This window comes from Neoarius graeffei, chromosome 15, assembly GCF_027579695.1.
Source record: "Neoarius graeffei isolate fNeoGra1 chromosome 15, fNeoGra1.pri, whole genome shotgun sequence".
Lineage (NCBI taxonomy): Eukaryota > Metazoa > Chordata > Actinopteri > Siluriformes > Ariidae > Neoarius > Neoarius graeffei.
This window is the reverse complement of record NC_083583.1, coordinates 69124200-69144231: the sequence shown is the minus strand read 5'-3', so window position 1 is coordinate 69144231 and position 20032 is coordinate 69124200. Positions and strand designations below refer to the sequence as shown.

General features: G+C 42.5%; 1 protein-coding gene across 2 annotated transcripts; it reads right to left on the bottom strand.

Annotated features, from left to right (window-relative positions):
* Positions 1-1260: 1260 nt before the first annotated feature.
* Positions 1261-16312, bottom strand: LOC132899711 (zinc finger BED domain-containing protein 4-like). Of its 2 annotated transcripts, none has more exons than XM_060941798.1 (3): positions 12629-16312; positions 3141-3811; positions 1261-2866 (listed from the first exon to the last, which is right to left on the bottom strand). In XM_060941798.1, exons 2-3 carry the CDS (start codon positions 3545-3547, stop codon positions 1744-1746), a joined length of 1530 nt encoding a protein of 509 aa, XP_060797781.1. In that variant the 5' UTR covers positions 3548-3811; positions 12629-16312; the 3' UTR covers positions 1261-1743. The 2 variants fall into 2 exon arrangements, with proteins under 2 accessions (XP_060797781.1, XP_060797780.1); XM_060941797.1 differs by lacking the exon at positions 12629-16312 and adding an exon at positions 6233-6779.
* Positions 16313-20032: the final 3720 nt, after the last annotated feature.

Sequence of the window (20032 nt, the reverse complement as noted above, 5' to 3'; positions counted from 1 at the left end):
ATTTATACTTTATTTACAATGAAAATATATACAAACTAAAAAAGCTGGTAGAAACCGTATGTAATGAATGAAATCGAAATGTAAGCTGATCTCTTACAATACACCACAGCACTTGCGAATCCGCATGGGACTGAACTGATGTTGCCAGATACTGCTGACGTTATCCATCCCAAAATATGTTCAAAACCCGCCAAAAAGCACTTAAAACCGCCCAATCTGGCAACACTGTACCGCTGCCTGTCTATAGTTGAAACGAGCTGTCAATCAAAGAAAATATCCGGCCGCTTTCACCAATCACCAGTCTCCTCGCGGAAACTGCCATGTCCCTCCCATGTGAGGCTCTGAGTCCGTGGGCGGGCATTTTCGCAGTATTTGTCCAATAACCGTCTTGCATTTTGAGATTGAAAAGCGCAGAGCTCCCAAATGCCGTTGAAGTCCATTGAGGCTGGGAGTCCGTGAGACTCCGTGGGCGGGCATTTTCGCAGTATTTGTCCAATAATCGTCTTGCATTTTGAGATTGACAAGCACATAGCTCCCAATCCACTGAGGCTGGGCTGCATCGCGCTGTCACGAGGGGGAAAAACTCACGCACACGTTAGGCGAACTGGGGAAAGTTATAATGGAATGATTTCGCACTGTAGTTGGGTTGAGCACATATATTTCTATGATTCTGGATCTGAAATAGCAATGTTATAAGGTCGGCTATAACATAAGCCTAGCGCAATTCATCCTACACGATGTTCGTCATTTTTAGAGGAGGCTGAGCCTCCCTCGTTGTCTTAGAGCAATCGCCCGTGGTCCATACCCTTTTTAGTCTAGTCAAGTTTTAGTTGACAAAAAGTCTGAGCATTTTAGTCTTATTTTAGTCCGAGTTATCCATGAGTATTTTTGTTTAGTTTTAGTCAACAAAAATTGATGTCATTTTAGTCTAATTTCAGTCTAATTTCAGTCAATGAAAATTGTATTTTTGTTCCTTTTTAGTAATGCAATTCTATTTAATCTAGTCAATATAGTACAAGTAGCTAATAGTACAAAGAAAACCAGCATTTCCTTTCAGTCATAGCCATTTCACAATGTAAAAAAGGTTCTTATTGTCACCATATAAACTCAAAAGTACTGTACATTCATTCCAGACATGGCACACACTCTGATTTGAATGTATAACATATTTAATTTACCAATGAAACACACCAAGTACACACACATTTAAATAAAATATCACATGAAAATGTAAAAAAAAAAAAAAAAAAAGGTGCCTGAATGGTTGGGCTACAATGACATAGTAAAAAAGTGCAAATAAAATAAAATGGAAAAAAAAGTGTGTGACTTGTGCTGCATGTAAGACTTTGTATCATAAAAACTATTGAACGATTTAACACCATTTTGTGCCTTGTGGAGATCAAATGGGATGGTAAAGAAGCATTTGTTGACAAAATGGATCAGACTGAACCTAATAACCAGCAGTCTCAACAGCATCAACACAAACGGTAACCACCTGGATGTGTTATTTAAAGACTACCTGATACAAACAGCAGTAACAACAAAAGAAAAAAAAAACTATCCAGTATACATTACTCCATGGCTATATTTATGACATAAGATTTTCTTTTAACTGGTGCATGGCACAGATAGGGCGTCTCTTGCAATAAAACCCACATTTGTCAAACTGTGAGGTGTGTGCGCGCGCGCATGTACTGCAGTACACACATGCTTCTTGCATGTCTGTTCAGGCCAGAAATTATACTACTTAGGCTTGTTTACTTTGAGGAAAGCACTTCTTTCCAAAATGGCCCTAGCCCTGTTCCTGCGGCCACAAGAGAGGTAACCAGTTACACTAAAGACCCTCTCTGTAAATGCCTGAGAGGCTGGCATCGCCAGGAGGTCCAAGGCCAGAGGTTTCAGTGTTGGAAATGAAGTAGAACACTGAGTTAACCAATACTCAATGCCAGAGTCCTCACCCTCAGCACTAGTGGCAGCAGCATAGTGGAACTCGGACAGTCCCTCTTTATATTTCAAAATCTCCTGTCTAATATTTGTTGTCTTGGCTGTCTTGGGCCTCGATGGACGACTGGCACTGAAGAACTTAAATCTCCGCCGTTTTGCAGGGGTTGCCCCTGGCGCCTCTGCACTCTCATTGGTACCTTGCTCATCATCGGTCAACTGCTCTTCTTGGACTTGCAGTCTCTGTGGCACAAGATGAGCTATGTAGTCCTCTGCCTTTCTGACAAGATTCTGTACTTCGTTGTCATCATTTTCCAGAAGGGTTTCAGCTACACAAGGGTCCACAAGGCAAGCTACAGCAGGAAGTGGTGAGAAGTTGTCAGCTGCTATGTCAAGAAACACACTAAAGCGCCTGTCCATGCTAGAAAGCATCTTATGAGCCAGAGTAGCAGCATCTTTGTAGGTTCTTCCATGATCAAGCAAGAACTCTGACAGGTGGTTTTTGAGATCCATGAGTGCTGGTACAACAAGGGAAAGTGATTGTGTGTCACTTTCAAGTGACTTGGTGTGCTCTGCAAATGGAAGAAGAAGGTCTCTCAGCATCCCAATTTTCTGCCACTCACTGGGCTGCAGGCTGTCCCAGCCCATGGACTCAGCCACAGCTGAAACATGTTCCTTGACTTCAAGGCAGCGTGAAATCATAGCAAAGCAACTTGACCACCTGGCGGGACAATCTTTTATCAGAACGAGTGCACACTTCTGCAGCAGTTGCTCTGTGGTGACAGAGGACTTCCTGAACTTGTTCACCAAGTGCCTCACTTTCTCCAACAGCCTTCGGATTGGGGGTTCCTTCTGGACCATGTTCACAACCAGCTGAATCGTGTGAACTACACACGGGGTCCTCTCTATGGCTCCATAATCATATCTACATGGAAATATATATATATATAAAAAGCTTTTTAAACATTTTAGCCCTTACATTATTGAACTGAATACAGTAGTTCTAATAGTTAACGTCGTATGAACTTTATTTAGTTTTTATGTATATGTATTAAATCGTGACCAGTTTCACAAATACTTAATGAAAAGCATTATTTTTAATCTTTCAACTTTCTATAGCATTAGTTTTTATTCATTAATAAAGATATGACTAGTTACATAAATATTGAATGAATTAATGGTTTCATACACATACTGACCTGTAATCCTCCCCTTCTTGCTGCTCATTGTCATCACTGGCATTGTCGGGCTCTGCATCTGAGTCCTCTTCAGAAGTTGTGGCAACTTCTGCATGTGTGTGGAATGAAGCCACCATGTTGCTGCCATTGTCAGTGATTGTTGTGAGGACCTTCTCTCTGGGTAGCCCCCACTCTTCCATTGACTCCTCTACAAGTGTACTAATCGACTCTGCGGTGTGAGGATGAACCATCTCCTTCAGGTTCAGGAGTTTGTGTTCAGCTTTGTTGTTCTCAGGGTTGAAGTAACAGGCGCTCACTCCCAGAAAAGATGCGGTAAGTCCCTTTTTGGTCCATATATCCAACCCTATAGTTATTCTGCGTGCTGTGTCAAGGTTTTGTTTGATTTTGTCTTTCTCTTCTTTGTACATTTTTTCGATCAAGTTTAAAATTTTATGTCATTTTGGCACTTTGAACTTTTTGTCCATTTTTGTCATCATAGTGACAAACTCCTCATCTTCAACAATTCGTGCTGGGAGTCCTGTGCGGCCTATCCACTGCGCTATCCCTTCTTCCTTGGTACGTTGCTCTGGAGAGTTGTCGCTGTATCTCCTTGTGGCAAATAAATCTTCAGCACTAGTTGGTTTGTCAATCTTCTTGGGCTGGACATGTTTCATTGATGTCCTTTCTGGAATCTAGCACAGGAATAGATACAATGTCAGGACAGAGGCAAGCCCCTGGAAAATCTGTTGTACTAAGTGGCATAAATCATTACTATTTGACATTCCCCTCAATGACTAACTATTGGTTGTGATTTGGCTATGTTTATTTTTAGCTATGATTGTTTTAGAAAAAAAAATAGGCATGACAAGACCATAAGGCATGACATTCAAAATATGCATAGTGCTCTTAATCATTTACCAACATCCTTTCCACAAAACGTAATTAGTTCTAGAATTTGACATATTTAATTTAACTCCACACTGACCATGGGTTGATCACCTAAATAGTAGTACAGATCTGTTTCAATTTTACTCTTAAAAGAAGTGAAACAGAATAGGCTACACAAGAGCAAGTTTTTTTTCTTGCCTGTTCCGTTTTTAGGCTTGTTATTGACTTCAGGGGCGCCGCTAGAAATCTTGGGCCTTATGAAAGATTACAATTTAGGGACCCCCCCGGTAAAATTTTCAAGCTCAAGCAACTGAATTTGAAGTCTGTTTTTGGCTGGCACTTCTACTTTATTATGCATGTGATCAGCTACCTATCAAGTTTAGATGATACAATTATTTGGTATATGAACATTTTAAATGCAGAACTGTCAGAATTAGACTGAATAGACTGTTGCCTTAAAATGAAAATTCCATGATATATATGGAAGATATATTTTTTTCTTTTATGAGCAACTATTATTAGGCCACTCAGTAGCTTATGGAGTTCATTCAATCCAAATGTTTGTGTTGAGAGAAATTGCATGCATCACTGTATCGGTATGGATTTATAACATTCTGTATGCACATTATGGATACTCCAGAGCCCTCCAGCAAACATCATCAATAATCAGGATTACAAAATGTATTCCTTTGTTTCCTCTATTTATTGACATTGTATGTGATCAAATGTATGCCTTGATGAATAACTACACTAGTTTTTTGATACAATTACAGAGTGCACTGCAAGAAATCCACTAAGTGTTTTTGATTTCTTTTAGGCATCACACATTTATTAGAAAACACAGCAAATGTTCAAATATTCAAGTTAAATACTTAGCAACAGTATCAATAAATCCACACATGAACAATAGCAATGATATCTCTGACCACAGCTAATTTAATATTAAAGTTAAATACTTAATATCAACAAATCCACACATGAACAATGGCAAAACATCTAGACTTAATTATACAATAAAGATACCTATGAAAAAAGGTGATTTTTTTTCACACAGTGTGATATCCGGACTTCATAATTCATCACACCTGCTCCTGCTTAGCAACTTCTAGAATGTTCACCTCTGTTGCGCACATAGAAAAACTGCCAGCTGCGCTAATAGCGGTGCTGTGCACACAGGGAGCTACACATTTCACGTGTCCCGCTCCCAGAATCAGAGTGTACCATTAGTAAAAAGGGTGGAGGGGTGAAATGACAATATCATAAATAATTCAAGAAAATGTTATAGCAAATCATAACCATGTATAATTTGCATATTTTAACAGATGAAATGAAATATTTTATTTCAAAAATTTACACAAGGCAATACTATTAAAATAATATTAATATCCCTCACAGGCCCCCCTGTCAGTGCCAGGCCCTTAGAATCGTCCTAACTTTACCCCCCCCTTAGCGGCGCCCCTGATTGACTTGCATGATTAAACACAGCAAAAAGAAAGAAAAAAACCACTGCCTATCCTTGTACACGTGTACGGAGATTTTTTTAAGTAGGCTATTAACATTTTTAAAAAATACAAGGCCACGAGATGCAGAGCCTCAAACACATCCCTAAAACCAGTAGCTCGGTCGTAATGAAAGCATTCAAGATCACGAATATTACAAACGACCTGTTCTCTGTTTGCTAACCATCGACTGCCTTCATACCAAACGCTTCGTACCTTCAAAGTTTGAGCATTTATCCACCAACGCCATGTTATCAGACAGGATTTTTGCAAAGATCGCTAAGTATCCATGCATAAGTAATATTATTTCTCCAAAGCGCCCCACGTCTCTAGCCCACGACGTAACGCGAACAAGTTAACACGTTGCCTGAGTTACATTACGTCGTGGAGCTAGATATATTTCGTTTTGGAGAAATAATATTGAATACGCATGGACACTCAGGCATCTAAGAAATGTGATTCTGATAAGATAGTGGATAAAGGGGAGACTATCAAGTTGTAGATAGAGGCATTAGCAAGCTACAGCCTACCTTAGACGAGTAGCAAACAGGCAGTGTGTTAACTTGTAAAGCTAATGTCTAAATTTAGCCAACACCTTACATTAACCTTTAGGGTAGACATTTATTCATCCCGAAGAAAATAACGGATTCTTGTGAAACATACAAACAAACAAGCATAGGCTACACTTTCTTAAACAGTTTAGAGAGTAACGTGTTTGTGGCTTACCTGAATTTCATTGTGGAATGCTTTTAGATGCCTTTTTAAATTCGTAGTGTTTTTTCCAGCGATTTTGTGACCGCATTTCTGCCCATCTTTGTCTACCACACATTCGGTCTTGTTCTCCACTTCATTGTACAGAAAGTTTGCCCAAATGTCTTCTCTTTCGTCCAAAGATCCCCGGCTGGATGGCCATCTCTGCATAGTTTTAAATAATGCCGCGAGGGGGATGAGTAAACCTGTGTCTGCAGTCCCTAACTACACAAGCACGCCTACAGCAAAAAATAATAACCCGCCTAAAAGAGATGAAATAACGTCTCATTTCATTTTTGTCAACAAAAACTAAGAGACATTTTAGCAACGTTTTTATTTCTTAAGCCACATTTCGTCTCGTTTTTATTCGTCATCTATATTGCATTATATATTTAATTATAGTTATTGTCACAAGACCAACATTTACGTCTAGTCTCGTCTCGTTTTTGTCACATGATAAAGGTTTGTTGACGACAATATTTAGTCAAAATTTTCGTTGACGAAAGCAACACTAGTCTCAGCGCTTAAGTCTAGGCTGAAAACATATATATCTGTTTAGTCAAGCCTTTTGTTAATGGTGTTTATGAGGTAAAGGTACTCCTTTACCTCATAAACACCATTAACAAAAGGCTTGACTAAACAGATATATATGTTTTCAGCCTAGATCTGGAGGGTCCTCATAGAATGTTTTGATAAACTGGAATGTATGGATGCTGTCAGTCCCCCACTTGCTTGCTCACTCGAGTTTATTGACGGTGTAGTGGCTGGCTGCTTTATGTCCCGGGGCTCCCTCATGCCTGTGTTACCTTCTGGCTCTCCCCTTTTATGCTGTCATAGTTAGTTTTGCCAGAGTCCCTGCTTGTATTCAGTGCAATATGTAGACTGTTCCTACTTATTCAGGTGACATTGGCCATACCTAACAACCTGTCCCCCCTCCGGTCCTGGGATCGAGATGCTGACCTCTTCTGCTCCTCGGACCTGCCTGATCCATCCTGGTGCCTGGTGTCTGGTTGGAGTCTCATTGCATCACTCCTGTGGAGGATGGCTCCATGTGGACAGTTGAAAGTCACACCTGGAGCATGCTCTGGACTCTTACAGTAATGCTTTTATGGCTGAGGACTACAGTTGACTTGCTAACTTTAGGACTGCAGTTGTCATGAATAGTTTTGCATTCAAGTTTCCATCAATGAAGAGTTAACATCAACGAAACTGACTTCATGTTAAAACTGTTAATGTTATAGTCATGTTGTCTGTTGTTGCCCAAATGAGGATGGGTTCCCTTTTGAGTCTGGTTACTCAAGGTTTCTTCCTCATGTCATCTGAGGGAGTTTTTCCTTGCCACCATCGCCACAGGCTTGCTCATTGGGGATTAGATTAGGGATAAAATTAGCTCATGTTTTAAGTCGTTCAAATTCTGTAAAGCTGCTTTGCGACAATGTTTATTGTTAAAAGCGCTATACAAATGACTTGACTTGATTTGAGACACACACACCACACCCATACACATTCATACACCACACACACACACACACACCCATACACAATCACACAGCACACACACACCACACACAGAGACACACACCCAGACAGACAGACAGACAGACAGACAGACAGACAGACACCCCACACCCATCACATACACCAGACACACACACCACAGACAGACACACACCACACACAGACACACACCAACACACACATCACACACACCCTTCACAGAGGCACACACACCCCATCACAAACACCACAGACACACACACCCCATCACACACACCCCATCACAAACACCACAGACACACATACACCACAGACACACACACCCATACACAACCACGCACCACACCACAGACAGACACACACACAGGACACACACACCCACTCACACACACGCGCACACACCACACAAAACACCCCCCACACAGAGACACACACACAACACACAGATCACACCACACACACCCATTACACAAACCCATCACACACACCACACCCCACCCCACACACACAGATACTTCCCCCACAGAAACACACCACACAACCCGATCACACACCACACACACACCACACGACCCACACACACCCCACACCACACAAAACACCCCACACAACCACACACAGAGACACACACAACACACAGACACACACACCACACACCCATCACACAGATCACACCACACACACCCATTACACAAACCCATCACCCCCCCACACACAGACACCTTCCCCACAAAAACACACCACACAACCCGATCACACACCACACACACACCACACGCCCCACAGACACACACACACACACACACCACCCAGACACACTCACACCACACAACCATCACACACACCCATCCCACAACCACACACAGACACACCACAGACAAAGACACACACACACCCTTCACACAAACCACACACACACCACAGACCCATCATACACACCAGACACACACACACACCGATCACACGGCACACACACACAACACACCCGACACATGCCCCACAGACACACACCCGCCTCATGGACACACACCCATCACACACAGATGCAGACACACACACACACACGGACACCAGACACACAGACACCAGACACACCACCCACAACACACACAACCCACCACACACAAACGCGCGCACCACACCACAAACACACACGCACACACACACCCATATACCACAGAGACACGCACAGACACACACACACAACACACACAAGTGGTGTGCCAGTGGTGTTTACACCGTGGTGTGCTGGGGGCAGCACATCCAAGAAGGACACATCCAGGCTGGATAAACTGATCAGGCGGGCCGGCTCTGTGGTCGGCATGAAGCTGGACTCTCTGGTGACGGTGGCAGAGGTCTTCTATTGAACATCATGGATGATGCCAGTCACCTTCTGCACACCGTCATCAGCAACCAGAGGAGCCTGTTCAGTGACAGAATGCTCCTTCCCAAGTGCAGGACGAACAGACTCAAAAACTCCTTTGTCCCTCACGCCATCAGACTGTACAACTCCTCTCGGGGGGGGGGGGGAGGTAACAGGAGGACAGAGGACGGGAAGGAGCAGTAGTAGTCTAGCCTAACAATAAACAATACCGGACAATGTGCAATATAAAGTGCAATATCTCTCCTACGGCCCCCCCCTTCTCCCCACCTTCCCCCTTCCTCTCTTCCCCTCTCTTATTCTTTTTATATATTTGTATATGTAAATACTTAATTTATTTTAATTTATCTAGAAGTTTTCTCTATTTTTTTTCTCTGTTTATCTGTAATGATGCTGCTGGAATCTTAATTTCCCTGAGGGAACCCACCCAAAGGGATCAATAAAGTTTTATCTAATCTAATCTATCTACACACACCCATACACACACCACACACCCATACCCCCCACACACACACACCGATACACACACACCACCACCACCACACACCCCACAGACACACACACCATGCACAGACACACACGACAGACACACACCAGAAACGCACACACACACCACACCCATACACCCTGATACACCCCCCTCACACACACCACAGACACACACACCCATACACCACAGACACACACAGCCATACACACACACCCTACACCCAAAACACACCCACCCCACAGACACACACACACAAATATGCACACACCATAGACACACACACCACACACCCATCACACACACACACCATACACAGACACAACCATACAGACACACACTCCCACAACACAATGAATCATTTAGTGAATCAAGTGAATCATTTAGTGAATCAAATGAATCATTTAAAGAATCAATTGAAGAATCGTTTAAAATTTGATAATTCAAATTTATCACTTACCAAACTGCATCTAATTAATTATTCATACACCTGAGTTCTTTGACAATGTGGGCGACTTCAAAGTATTGTAAACAAACAATGACCGTTTTAATAATAATGGAGTTTATTATAAAAAAGATAATAAAAAATTTAATAAAAAGAAAAGGAAAAATTTGAACAATCTAATAGCAGCAGAATTGAAATCTTCTGTAAACAGAGTGTGTGTGTGTGTGTGTGTGTGTGTGTGTGTGTGTGTGTGTGTGTGTGTGTGTGTGTGTGTGAGAAAAGAGAGAGAGAGACCTTGGCTCTCTCTCGAAGTTGGAATGTGTCCGTACCAGGACGTGCTATCTGCAATCTTGGAGGAGGGGAATCCTCAAAGTTTAGTGAGCACGTGTGTGTATAAGCAGTTTTAGCTTGTGAGCTAACTGAACAAAAGAATTTCTAACTAGCCATGTGCTTCCAGGCCTAGTGTGTAAAAGCTGAAGGCTTTAATTAAAATTAAACATTCAAACAGTCATCTGTAGTTTATATGGCTTTAAATGTAAACAGGAGAATTACTATCAAGGTTGAATTAAACTCAGGACTTATGATGTTTATCTAATACTGAGATACAGGACCACGTGTTCAAAACTTAGTGTGTGGAGGCAGGGCCCACATCTGCTCCTTGGAGAACAAAGGAGCTGGCTCTGCTTTGCTATCTAAAACACGTGTGAGGCCCAGTGGAAGGGAAACTTTTCCAGCCAGCCAACTCTCTTAACTTCCTAGTATTACCCGAGTTACTGAAATCTTAATGAGATCAGGATATGAGTGAGTAATGAATTTAGGATGTTAAAAGGAGAGAGAGAGAGAGCATGCAACTTATGGATTAACCAATTTTTAAATCAACAAACAAATGATAGAGAACCAAGATTCAGTGTATACACTTCGTTTAACTTCATACAACTTCACTTCTTACTAATTCCTAAGACTTAAACTTCTATTTGCCCAATGCCTTTCTTACTGCAGAGGAAGTTTGTCTTCTGTCTGAAGTTGGAAGCTCGAGGAAGTTGCGCGCACTTCCTGAGGTCAGAAGTCTTTGGTGAGGGAGAGGGAGATTCTGAAGCTTTCTTTGGTGATCTTCGTAGTTGATAAGACAAAGTCTTTGTTCAACACGGTGCACGGATTTAAAAGAAAGAAAAGAGAAGAGCTCTTGAGAAAACTGCCTTTGCTCGCAGCCGTGTACGCGTTAAAAGACAAGTAATACTTGTAAACCGGTTAATAACTCGCTTGAGTTGATGATCGCGTGTTTCCAATATCTACTTTGATCAGGAGCAGATTAAAGAAGGAAACGCGCTGTTTAGACGTCTGATGATGAGTTCTCTTTTTAGGTCAGTCTTGGTTAGAGTCCGACGCGAAAGAGCCAAGATGGCTGTGTTCCAAGTCCTTTTGTTGAAACCTGAGGAATGTGTACGTGATCCCGCCCAGGTGTGACGTAGTCAACATGGAAGTTGCCTGGGAGTTGTAGTTCTGACACAAGATGGCGGCATGATACCTACAAATGTCATCCCCAAACAACTGATCTGTAATTGGTGTGGCAGAATTGCAAAGGGAAGCAAACTGAGAGTTCAGTTCAGGTCTTAAGGATTCTCGCCAACGAAGGTTCAGTTCCCGATTACCTGCCAGGGCAAGGACCAAAGAGTGTGCAAGAATGGACTTCATCTCTCCTGTTGCCTTCTTGCAGGCAGTCATCGTGGCATACATGGCGGTAATAAAGTACTGCTGAGACTTTTGAAAAGCCCTATCTCTGGCTTTGGTATTCTGGTTTAACTGATTCCAAACAGCTCTATTGACCTTGGGCACGACCAGCAATTTGCAATTTTCTGGTCGTGGATATTTGACCATCAAATCTTCGAGTTTTGACTTGGGTAGCTGTCCTCTTACCAGCTCTTCCACCATGGTAGCTAATTTGGAATCAACTGCTGGCCCAGTCTTATCTGATGTAGAGAATTCTTCCATGAGGTTCTCGAAACCAGAAGTGGCATTCCCCACATAATCATCGATAAATTTGTTCACTTCTTGTGTACCCTTGGCACTTTCATCTGAAGACTGGCTGTCTTCAGTATTTGGGTCATCAACAGGTCCATGCTGCTCATGGATCTGATCAGTGATATCCTGTTTGAATGTAGTGAACATTCCCAGCAACTCATCTTTCCAAGATGGAGGGGGTGAACCATTAGTATTGTCAGCCATGGCTCCAAACTACTGGAGATAAACGATTAGGGAGTAACCATTAGTTTTTATCAGCAGCCGTTACCACATGGTCCATTTCAACTCGGGAAACTACAACTTTCTTTCCCTTAAATGTTGAAATTTTTTGTCGAAAGGGAAACTATAACTTTCTTTCCCCAATAACCACCTACATTACATATGTTTTGGTGGTGTAAGTGAGGCATGAAGCACTCGACTTACAACAATCAGATTTGCTTGGACGTAGATTGCACTAAAATATCACTTTAAGCGAAGTCAAAATCCCGCAAAAAAACTAGAACGAAACACGAAGAGATAGATAAAGCAGATTATGCTTCTTACCTAAAGATCAAGGGGATTTATTGCCGAAAATCGCCTCCACAGCTCCGAAGGATTAGAAGAGATCCGAACTCCACGGCTAAGCGATGTGTACTGAGTATCCACGGCGGCACATCTCATGTTAGCCGGAAGTGACGTCACCGGGATTTGGTAGAATGATTACATCTATGGAAAAAAAATCCAGATCGAGACTGATCATCAGCCACTAGTCATGATCCTTAACAAGCCCATACACTCAGCTCCAGCCATACTGCAACGTATGATGCTGAGGTTGCAGAAGTACAACTTCAAAATCTTGTACAAAAAAGGCTCACAAATGTACATTGCTGATACTCTGTCATGCGCTCCCGGAACAACAGAGCAGCACACTGACAAGACAAGTGGCTATGAGATTATGTCAATTCAACACATTTCTTCCTCCAGATTGACAGAACTGATGGAACATACTGCTTCAGACCCAGTCCTGCAGAAGCTCAGTAATGTCATATCCAAGGACTGGCCCCTCAAACAAACACAGCTACCACCAGAGATTCGTCAGTATTTTCCCTACAAGGATGAACTGGCAGTCGGATGGGGTTGTCATGAAGGGTCCAAAGATAGTAATTCCCAAGTCACTGCAAAAGGACTATATCACCATTCTCCACGGAGGGCACCCAGGCACAGAAGCCACTAAACGCAGAGCACGTGGCATTGTGTTCTGGCCCACCATCACCGACGACATCGAAAAGGAAACAGCTGCCTGTCCCATGTGCAACAGTATGAGATCCCACCAACAGAAAGAGCCACTGAAGCTACATCCAGTGCCTGACCTACCCTGGTCAACCGTGGCAATGGACATCCTTGAGTGGAATGGCCAACATTATCTTGTCATAGTTGATTCCTACTCAGGTTGGTTTGAGATAGAGCCCTGCACTCCCGCTGGACCCGCCGCAAAGCAGTGCGGCGCGGGACAAATTTTGAAAGCTCATTGCGGGCGCGGGCGGGAGCGGTGATAAGCTGCAGTCCCGCTAACTAAAAACGTGTTTAAAATAAAATTTATAAATTGTTAATTTATGTCTATCATATATAATTTGTGCTGGATATTTTATTTGACATTAATAAAAACATTTTAAGATGCCTAAATTTGCAGAGAGAGTCAGATTGCCATTGATCACCCTAACAGGCAATCCTTTGATTACTCTAATGACTCGCCGTTCACACCCAGCCTCCAGTGACCCACACTAACATGATGCCTCAATGACACCTTAGATGAGCTGGTCATCAGAATTCTGATTCTGATTCTGATCCAGGAGAGGATAAATATCTCTCGTACGTTTCCGATTCCTTTCCTCTTCCGTTTGAGATCTCGGCACGGCATGTACTGGCCATTCCAGGTTCCAGCGCACCATCCGAGCGCGTGTTCAGCATATGTGGTCGCATACTGGAGGAAAGGTGCAGTATGTTGAAGCCCTCAACAGTGAACAATTTGCTGTTTCTCCATAGCTGTTCAAAGAACCCGATATCCTAAGCAATAGGCTTAGTTGTTTCGTTTACCTGCGTTTGATTTTCTCGTTTTTCTTATTCATATTCAAACAAAGTCAGCTATGTTATATTGAGTTTAACACTTGCACGGAGGCTCAAGCCCAAATAGTTTTAGAAATGTGCAACCATAGCCCTATAATGGCTACAGTAGCCTATACTGTCGATTTTTTTGTTGTTGTAGGCTAGGACTGTTTTGTTATAACATTTATATATGCTATGCTTATAGGGTATTCTATAGGATATTCTAGTTAGAAATGCTTTACAAATGTAAACTGGGTTAGCCTAATGTTTTGTATGGCTGAACAATAAATATACCAAATTTCCACTTGGAATTACGTGCTCGTCTGTCTTTTTTTATTGTTTATTATTATTATTAGAGACACTGACGAAGGCAACAGCCGAAACGTTTGTCTCCTTCTGCTGCTAAAAACAACTGAAAAGAAATATAACTAAAAGAATAAGTTCAAGAATGCGATCCATCTCTCCTTTCACACTAATTATTCATAGGAGATGCACCACGGGAGAGCGTCTCCTATGAATAATTATCCACTCAAAGTAGGGGGTGGGGCACCATCACGCTGTGTCAAGACAAGAACTTGCGTGAGAAATAACGCGAACGTCTGCATCATGCGGGATTTGCGGGCGGGAGCGGGACAAAATATGGCAGGCGCGGGCGGGACTGAAAATCATAATTCTTTGCGGGAGCGGGCGGGAGCGGGACTGCACAATGCGGGCGCGGGCGGGAGCGGGACTGAAAAATCCGGCCTGTGCAGACCTCTAGTTTGAGATTGATCTGCTGCGTGATTTAACTGCCAACACTGTCATCACAAAACTAAAAAGGCACTTCTCTGTTCATGGCAGCCCGCACAAGGTCATCTCAGACAACAGCACGCAGTTCACCAGCCAGCGCTACGCAGACTTTGCCTCAGCTTGGGACTTTGTTCATGTAACAAGTAGTCCAGAATACCCACAAGCCAATGGGCTAGCTGAACGTGCTGTCCATAGTGCAAAGCAGCTGATGGAAAAGTCAAGAAGAGATGGGACAGATGTATTCCTCGACTTGCTTCACCTTCGCAATGTGCCATGTGATCAAACACTTGGCTCTCCAGCTGAAAGACTGATGTCGAGACAAACACAAACCACCTTACCCATGAGCAAGAAACTGCTGATCCCAAAATCAACACACTTGTCAAAGAAGGCTTAGTTCATAAACGCCACTCGCAAAAGCAATGCTACGACAAGTCTAGCAGACCCCTTTGGCCCTTGCACCAAGGTGAGGTTGTGAGGATGCAAACCCCCCATGGACATGACTGCTTAGGGACCATCAAAGAAGTCTGTAAGGAACCCAGATCGTACATCATCCAGTCAGATGGAGGAGAGTACAGACGGAACCGCAGACATATTATTCCAGTCTCTGAACCACCACCGCAACAGAGAGAGCTTCATGACTCCACTCCTGCAGTCCAGTCATCAACGTCCTTCTCTGAACATCACACACAGAGACTTGCAAAACATACAGAAGAACAAACCCTCACTCACACACAAAACTTTAGCCAGGGCCCCATTCAGTCTCCCCATGGCCCAATGAGTAATACATACATTACACGCTCTGGGAGGGTTTCCAAGCCAAACCCTAAATACAATCAGTAGGCACTAGGTTGTTGGACTGTTTGAAAAAAAAATTGTTTCCAAGTTGTCTGACAGTTTTGAGTATTGAATTTTAAAATGCTATGTCAAACTGTTTACCTGTGATTCGGCTTAGGTTTTGATTTAAGCTTCAGGTGATAATGGCATCCTTATTTAATGCATATGCTATAGAACATGTTAACGTATTATTATTTTCTTTCCTCGTAGCAGTAAACTAAGAAAGGGGGGATGTAGAATGTTTGCCTGTGTTATAGCCTAGCAGGTCATAAGTAATGGAATTACACTGAATACATTATAGGTACTGCGCACACATATGGCTACTAGGGGCTCCCCTGTAACAAGGAGTCTGATTCAGATTGTCTGTATTGTTACATTGCTCCGGAAGTTCTCAAGTAAAGTTTGACAAGGAATCCTGAACTAAATGTCTACTTGCTTCCTTCAACAATCAATATGAGAGTTTGTCAATAATGATTTAGACAACAAAAAAATAAGCTAAAGTGAATTACACCCATCAATTTAAAAAAAAAATTCATTGGAATTATCATTGAATGCACATGCGCTGCAAGAATGCATGACATCACAGCATCATCATACGTTTAATGTTAACGTTAATGGACTTCAGCTCGAGAAATTGGCGCCACTGTTTTCTATCAGTCCGTCATACTTTATATTTTATGAGGTTTTATGTCGTATGAAGTTGTAACTATCTGCTAAACACGATGCCTTAGCAAAGTAGACAGAGGTAAGTCATGGTTCTTTTGTTTATTTTGTGTTAAGTTGAGAAACTTTCTCAGGCAAAATATACTAGTGCAGCAGATGACATACGTAACGTTAGCTAACACTGACATAGAATGTTAGTCGAAAAATTCACGCCTCCATTTGCTGAAGTTCAGATCTTTTTGTCTGTAGTTCTGTCATATTTTATCTTCATTTACTAAGTTGTAGCTGTTTTCTGTGTTTTTAGCTTTTAGGTAAATATCAGAAAATTGAGTTAGTTAATTTAATGGATGCCCGCTAACCTATCTTTGCGCATGGAACGTTAGCAAACCTCCCTGGTGACAGTGAGAACTGGCAGCCTGGACTTTTCCATTGGCTCGCGCGCTCCACTCCCAATCCAATGTTGCTTTGGTCGGCCAAACTTATGAGGTTGCTGTAGGGTACTAAGACTAGACTAAATAACAAAATTAAACGATTCAGACATCCCTAGTCTCCCGGACGCTCTGGGAGTCTCCCGTATTTAGATAGTGGCCCTCGCACGCCCATGAGTGATATAAAATTTCCCGTAAGTCATTTTTTTTCATTCGCGCTAAAGAAGCTATCATTTTAAAGACGAAATGATTTGATGATAAGAGAGATAGAGGTCGTCTGTTAAGGTATATGTCTGCAAAAATACTACACGGGACTGATCACACTCTTGCTCTCACCGTCTCCCATTCGCAAATTTCACTTGCGAGTGGGTGGAGCCGTCAGAACAAGTGGCAGAGGCAGCATGAGTGAGTGACGGTGAGATAGGGGGAGCGAGGGAGTGTGTGAGCATCAGTCCCGTGTAGTAGGCTATTTTTGCAGACGTGAAATGAGTTTCTGCAGCCAGGTTGGGATGTCTGTTGGCTATTCCCATGGACAGGTGTGAGATGTAAAGAACTATTGTTAATGTGTGAATTGATGGTGTGAGATGTAAATAAGTAATGCAAATAATAGTGTAGATTGATTAGATGTAAATAACTATTGCTAATCTGTGAATTGATGGTGTATATTGTGAATAAGGTTTACAAATTACAGTGTAGACTGATGGTGAAACGTAGGCTTAATGTTACCAATAGTGCATTGATGAGATATAAGTAGGCCATAAGTTGATAAAATATGTATTAAACCGATGGTGCAATAAATAATGTTTTGAGAGATATTGACCACTGTGAGTGAATAAGGGCTCCCCTTCCTTACAAAAGCTAATTTAACTACTGCCTCGTCTATCCCCAGTGAGAGAGCCTGTGGTGAGGGTGGCAAGGGAAAACTCCCTCAGATGACATGAAGAAACCTTGAGAGGAACCAGACTCAAAAAGGAACTCCTCATTTGGGTGATAACAGATAGCTTGATAACATTAACATGAAGTCTGTTTTGTTGATGTTATAAACTGTTCATTGATGGAAACTTGAGTGCAAAACTGTTCATGTCAACTGTAGTCCTCAGCCATAAAAGCATTACTGTAAGTGTCCAGAGCCATCTTCCATGTGCAACTTTTGACTGGCCCTATGGGGCTGTCCTCCAGGAGCAATGTGATGAGACTCCAGCCAGACATAAGGCATCAGGATGGATCAGGCTGGTCTGAGGAGCAGATGAGGTCAGCTGTGGGTGGTAGAAAAGGGCAACTGGACTTGCTTGAAGATTCTTGAAAACGTTTCACCTCTTGTCCAAAAGGCTTCCTCAGTTCTGTCTGACTAATAGGGAGTATCAGATATTTATCCTCTCCTGGCTCAGAATCAGAATTCTGATGACCAGAATTTCTGATTCTGAGCCAGGAGAGGATAAATATCTGATACTCCCTATTAGTCAGACAGAACTGAGGAAGCCTTTTGGACAAGAGGTGAAACGTTTTCAAGAATCTTCAAGCAAGTCCAGTTGCCCTTTTCTACCACCCACAGTTTACTATGACCTGGATGATTGAGAATCTTCACAGACATGAGGTCAGCATCTCAATCTCAGGATTGACCTGTAACTCAAGGGTTTTAAGGTAGAGAACAAGGAAACGTAAATTTTAAATTGTAGATTTTAAATGAGATATTTCCATTAATAGTGGAATCATCAGCTGTAATGTTGGCACTATCATTTGTTTATTGTTCAGCATATCTGTCCCAATGTTCAGTGCTGGTTGAATGACATGCCTTTTGATTGGTTGAATGAGTGTTCTCAATGCAGTGTTTTTATGGGATTATTATGTTTGTTTATAGATAGATTTCAAGTATTGCACACTTCTTTGAATGCCATTTACTTGCCTGTTGTGTGTGTGTGTGTGAGAGAGAGAGAGATGCCACCTGCAAAATCACAATCTAGCACACTGCAAAAAAAAAAAATGACAGCTTAGCAAGTGAAAATATCTTAAATAGTTGAAGCGATCTAGCATAAGAATTATGCTAAGATGTTTAACCCTAACCCTAGTATAAGAAGAATACAAGTGTTAGAGTTGCTGGAGGTGTGGTGAATTAGGACCCAAAAGCAGAACACGCACACAGACAGTAATCCAAGAAGCGTAGTAGGTTTAATCCAGAAAAAGGCGTGGCAAAAATGTAAACAAAATTTGATTAAGAACCAATAACGAAAATAGTCCAGGTATAAAAAGAAACCGTGAAACTTGACTTGAAACCCTCTCGAAGCAGCAGCAAAGCCAAAAAAAAAAAAACCACCTACAGTCTGCATACAAGACGTTCTGACGCTGTCTGCCTGCGGCTGAGAATGGCGTTTAAAAAGGCAGTGGTGCTAATCAGGAAGTGAATGCAGGTGAGCGCTCGTTGAACGGGGAAGCAGGCAGGATGGAATTCCTGTCCCGGATCAGGATCGGAGCTGACGTCAAGCATCCGCAAGCTCAGGAGCGGATGTCCGGGGCGGAGCGTGACAACAAGACACAAATTCTGAGATTATTCATTCATTACGTTTACATGCACATAGAGAGAATCGAATTTCTGCCGTTGCTCGACTGAAATCGAAGTTCAAAATGCCATGTATACACCTTAATTCGGCTGAAATTGAACCGAACTTGATTTCTCGGAATCGAGCTACACGACCTAGTTTATGCGATTTCTGCCGAGCTATTTTGTGCATGTATACCCTATCGAGCTAGTTGTCGAGCTACTTCCGGAAGTGACGAGTGACGAGACCACAAGCGGGAAACACAACAGCCTCGGTCGGCATGACAACAGTAGCATAAGAGGTCAGAAGGAACAAACGAAGAAGAGAAAATGGCGATGTAGAGCTCTCTGAAGTGTGGGTGGAGCACAGAGGACGGCAGGACAAAGCTTCTGGTACTAATAGGCTTTTTATTGTCAGACTTTTCAGTTTAACAGCCTACTTTTATTCTTGAGAGAAAACCACACACGTGCGCGCGCTGTGTTCTAGTCCCGGGATGAGCTCTCCCCTCTGCTCTCCCTCTGCCTCCTTAAATAGGGAGCGGTTACTGGGAAGACACACAAACAGGTTAATTACCGTCAGGTGTAGTTATTCTGCCACTCACCTTCCCTGGCTCCGCC

Excerpts from the sequence above, each read along its gene's own strand:
- LOC132899711 (XM_060941798.1), bottom strand. The coding sequence starts at position 3,547 with ATGTACAAAGAAGAGAAAGACAAAATCAAACAAAACCTTGACACAGCA. Across the intron at positions 2,867-3,140 it reads CAAGAAGGGGAGGATTACAG|ATATGATTATGGAGCCATAG; the intron begins GTCAGTATGTGT and ends ATTTCCATGTAG.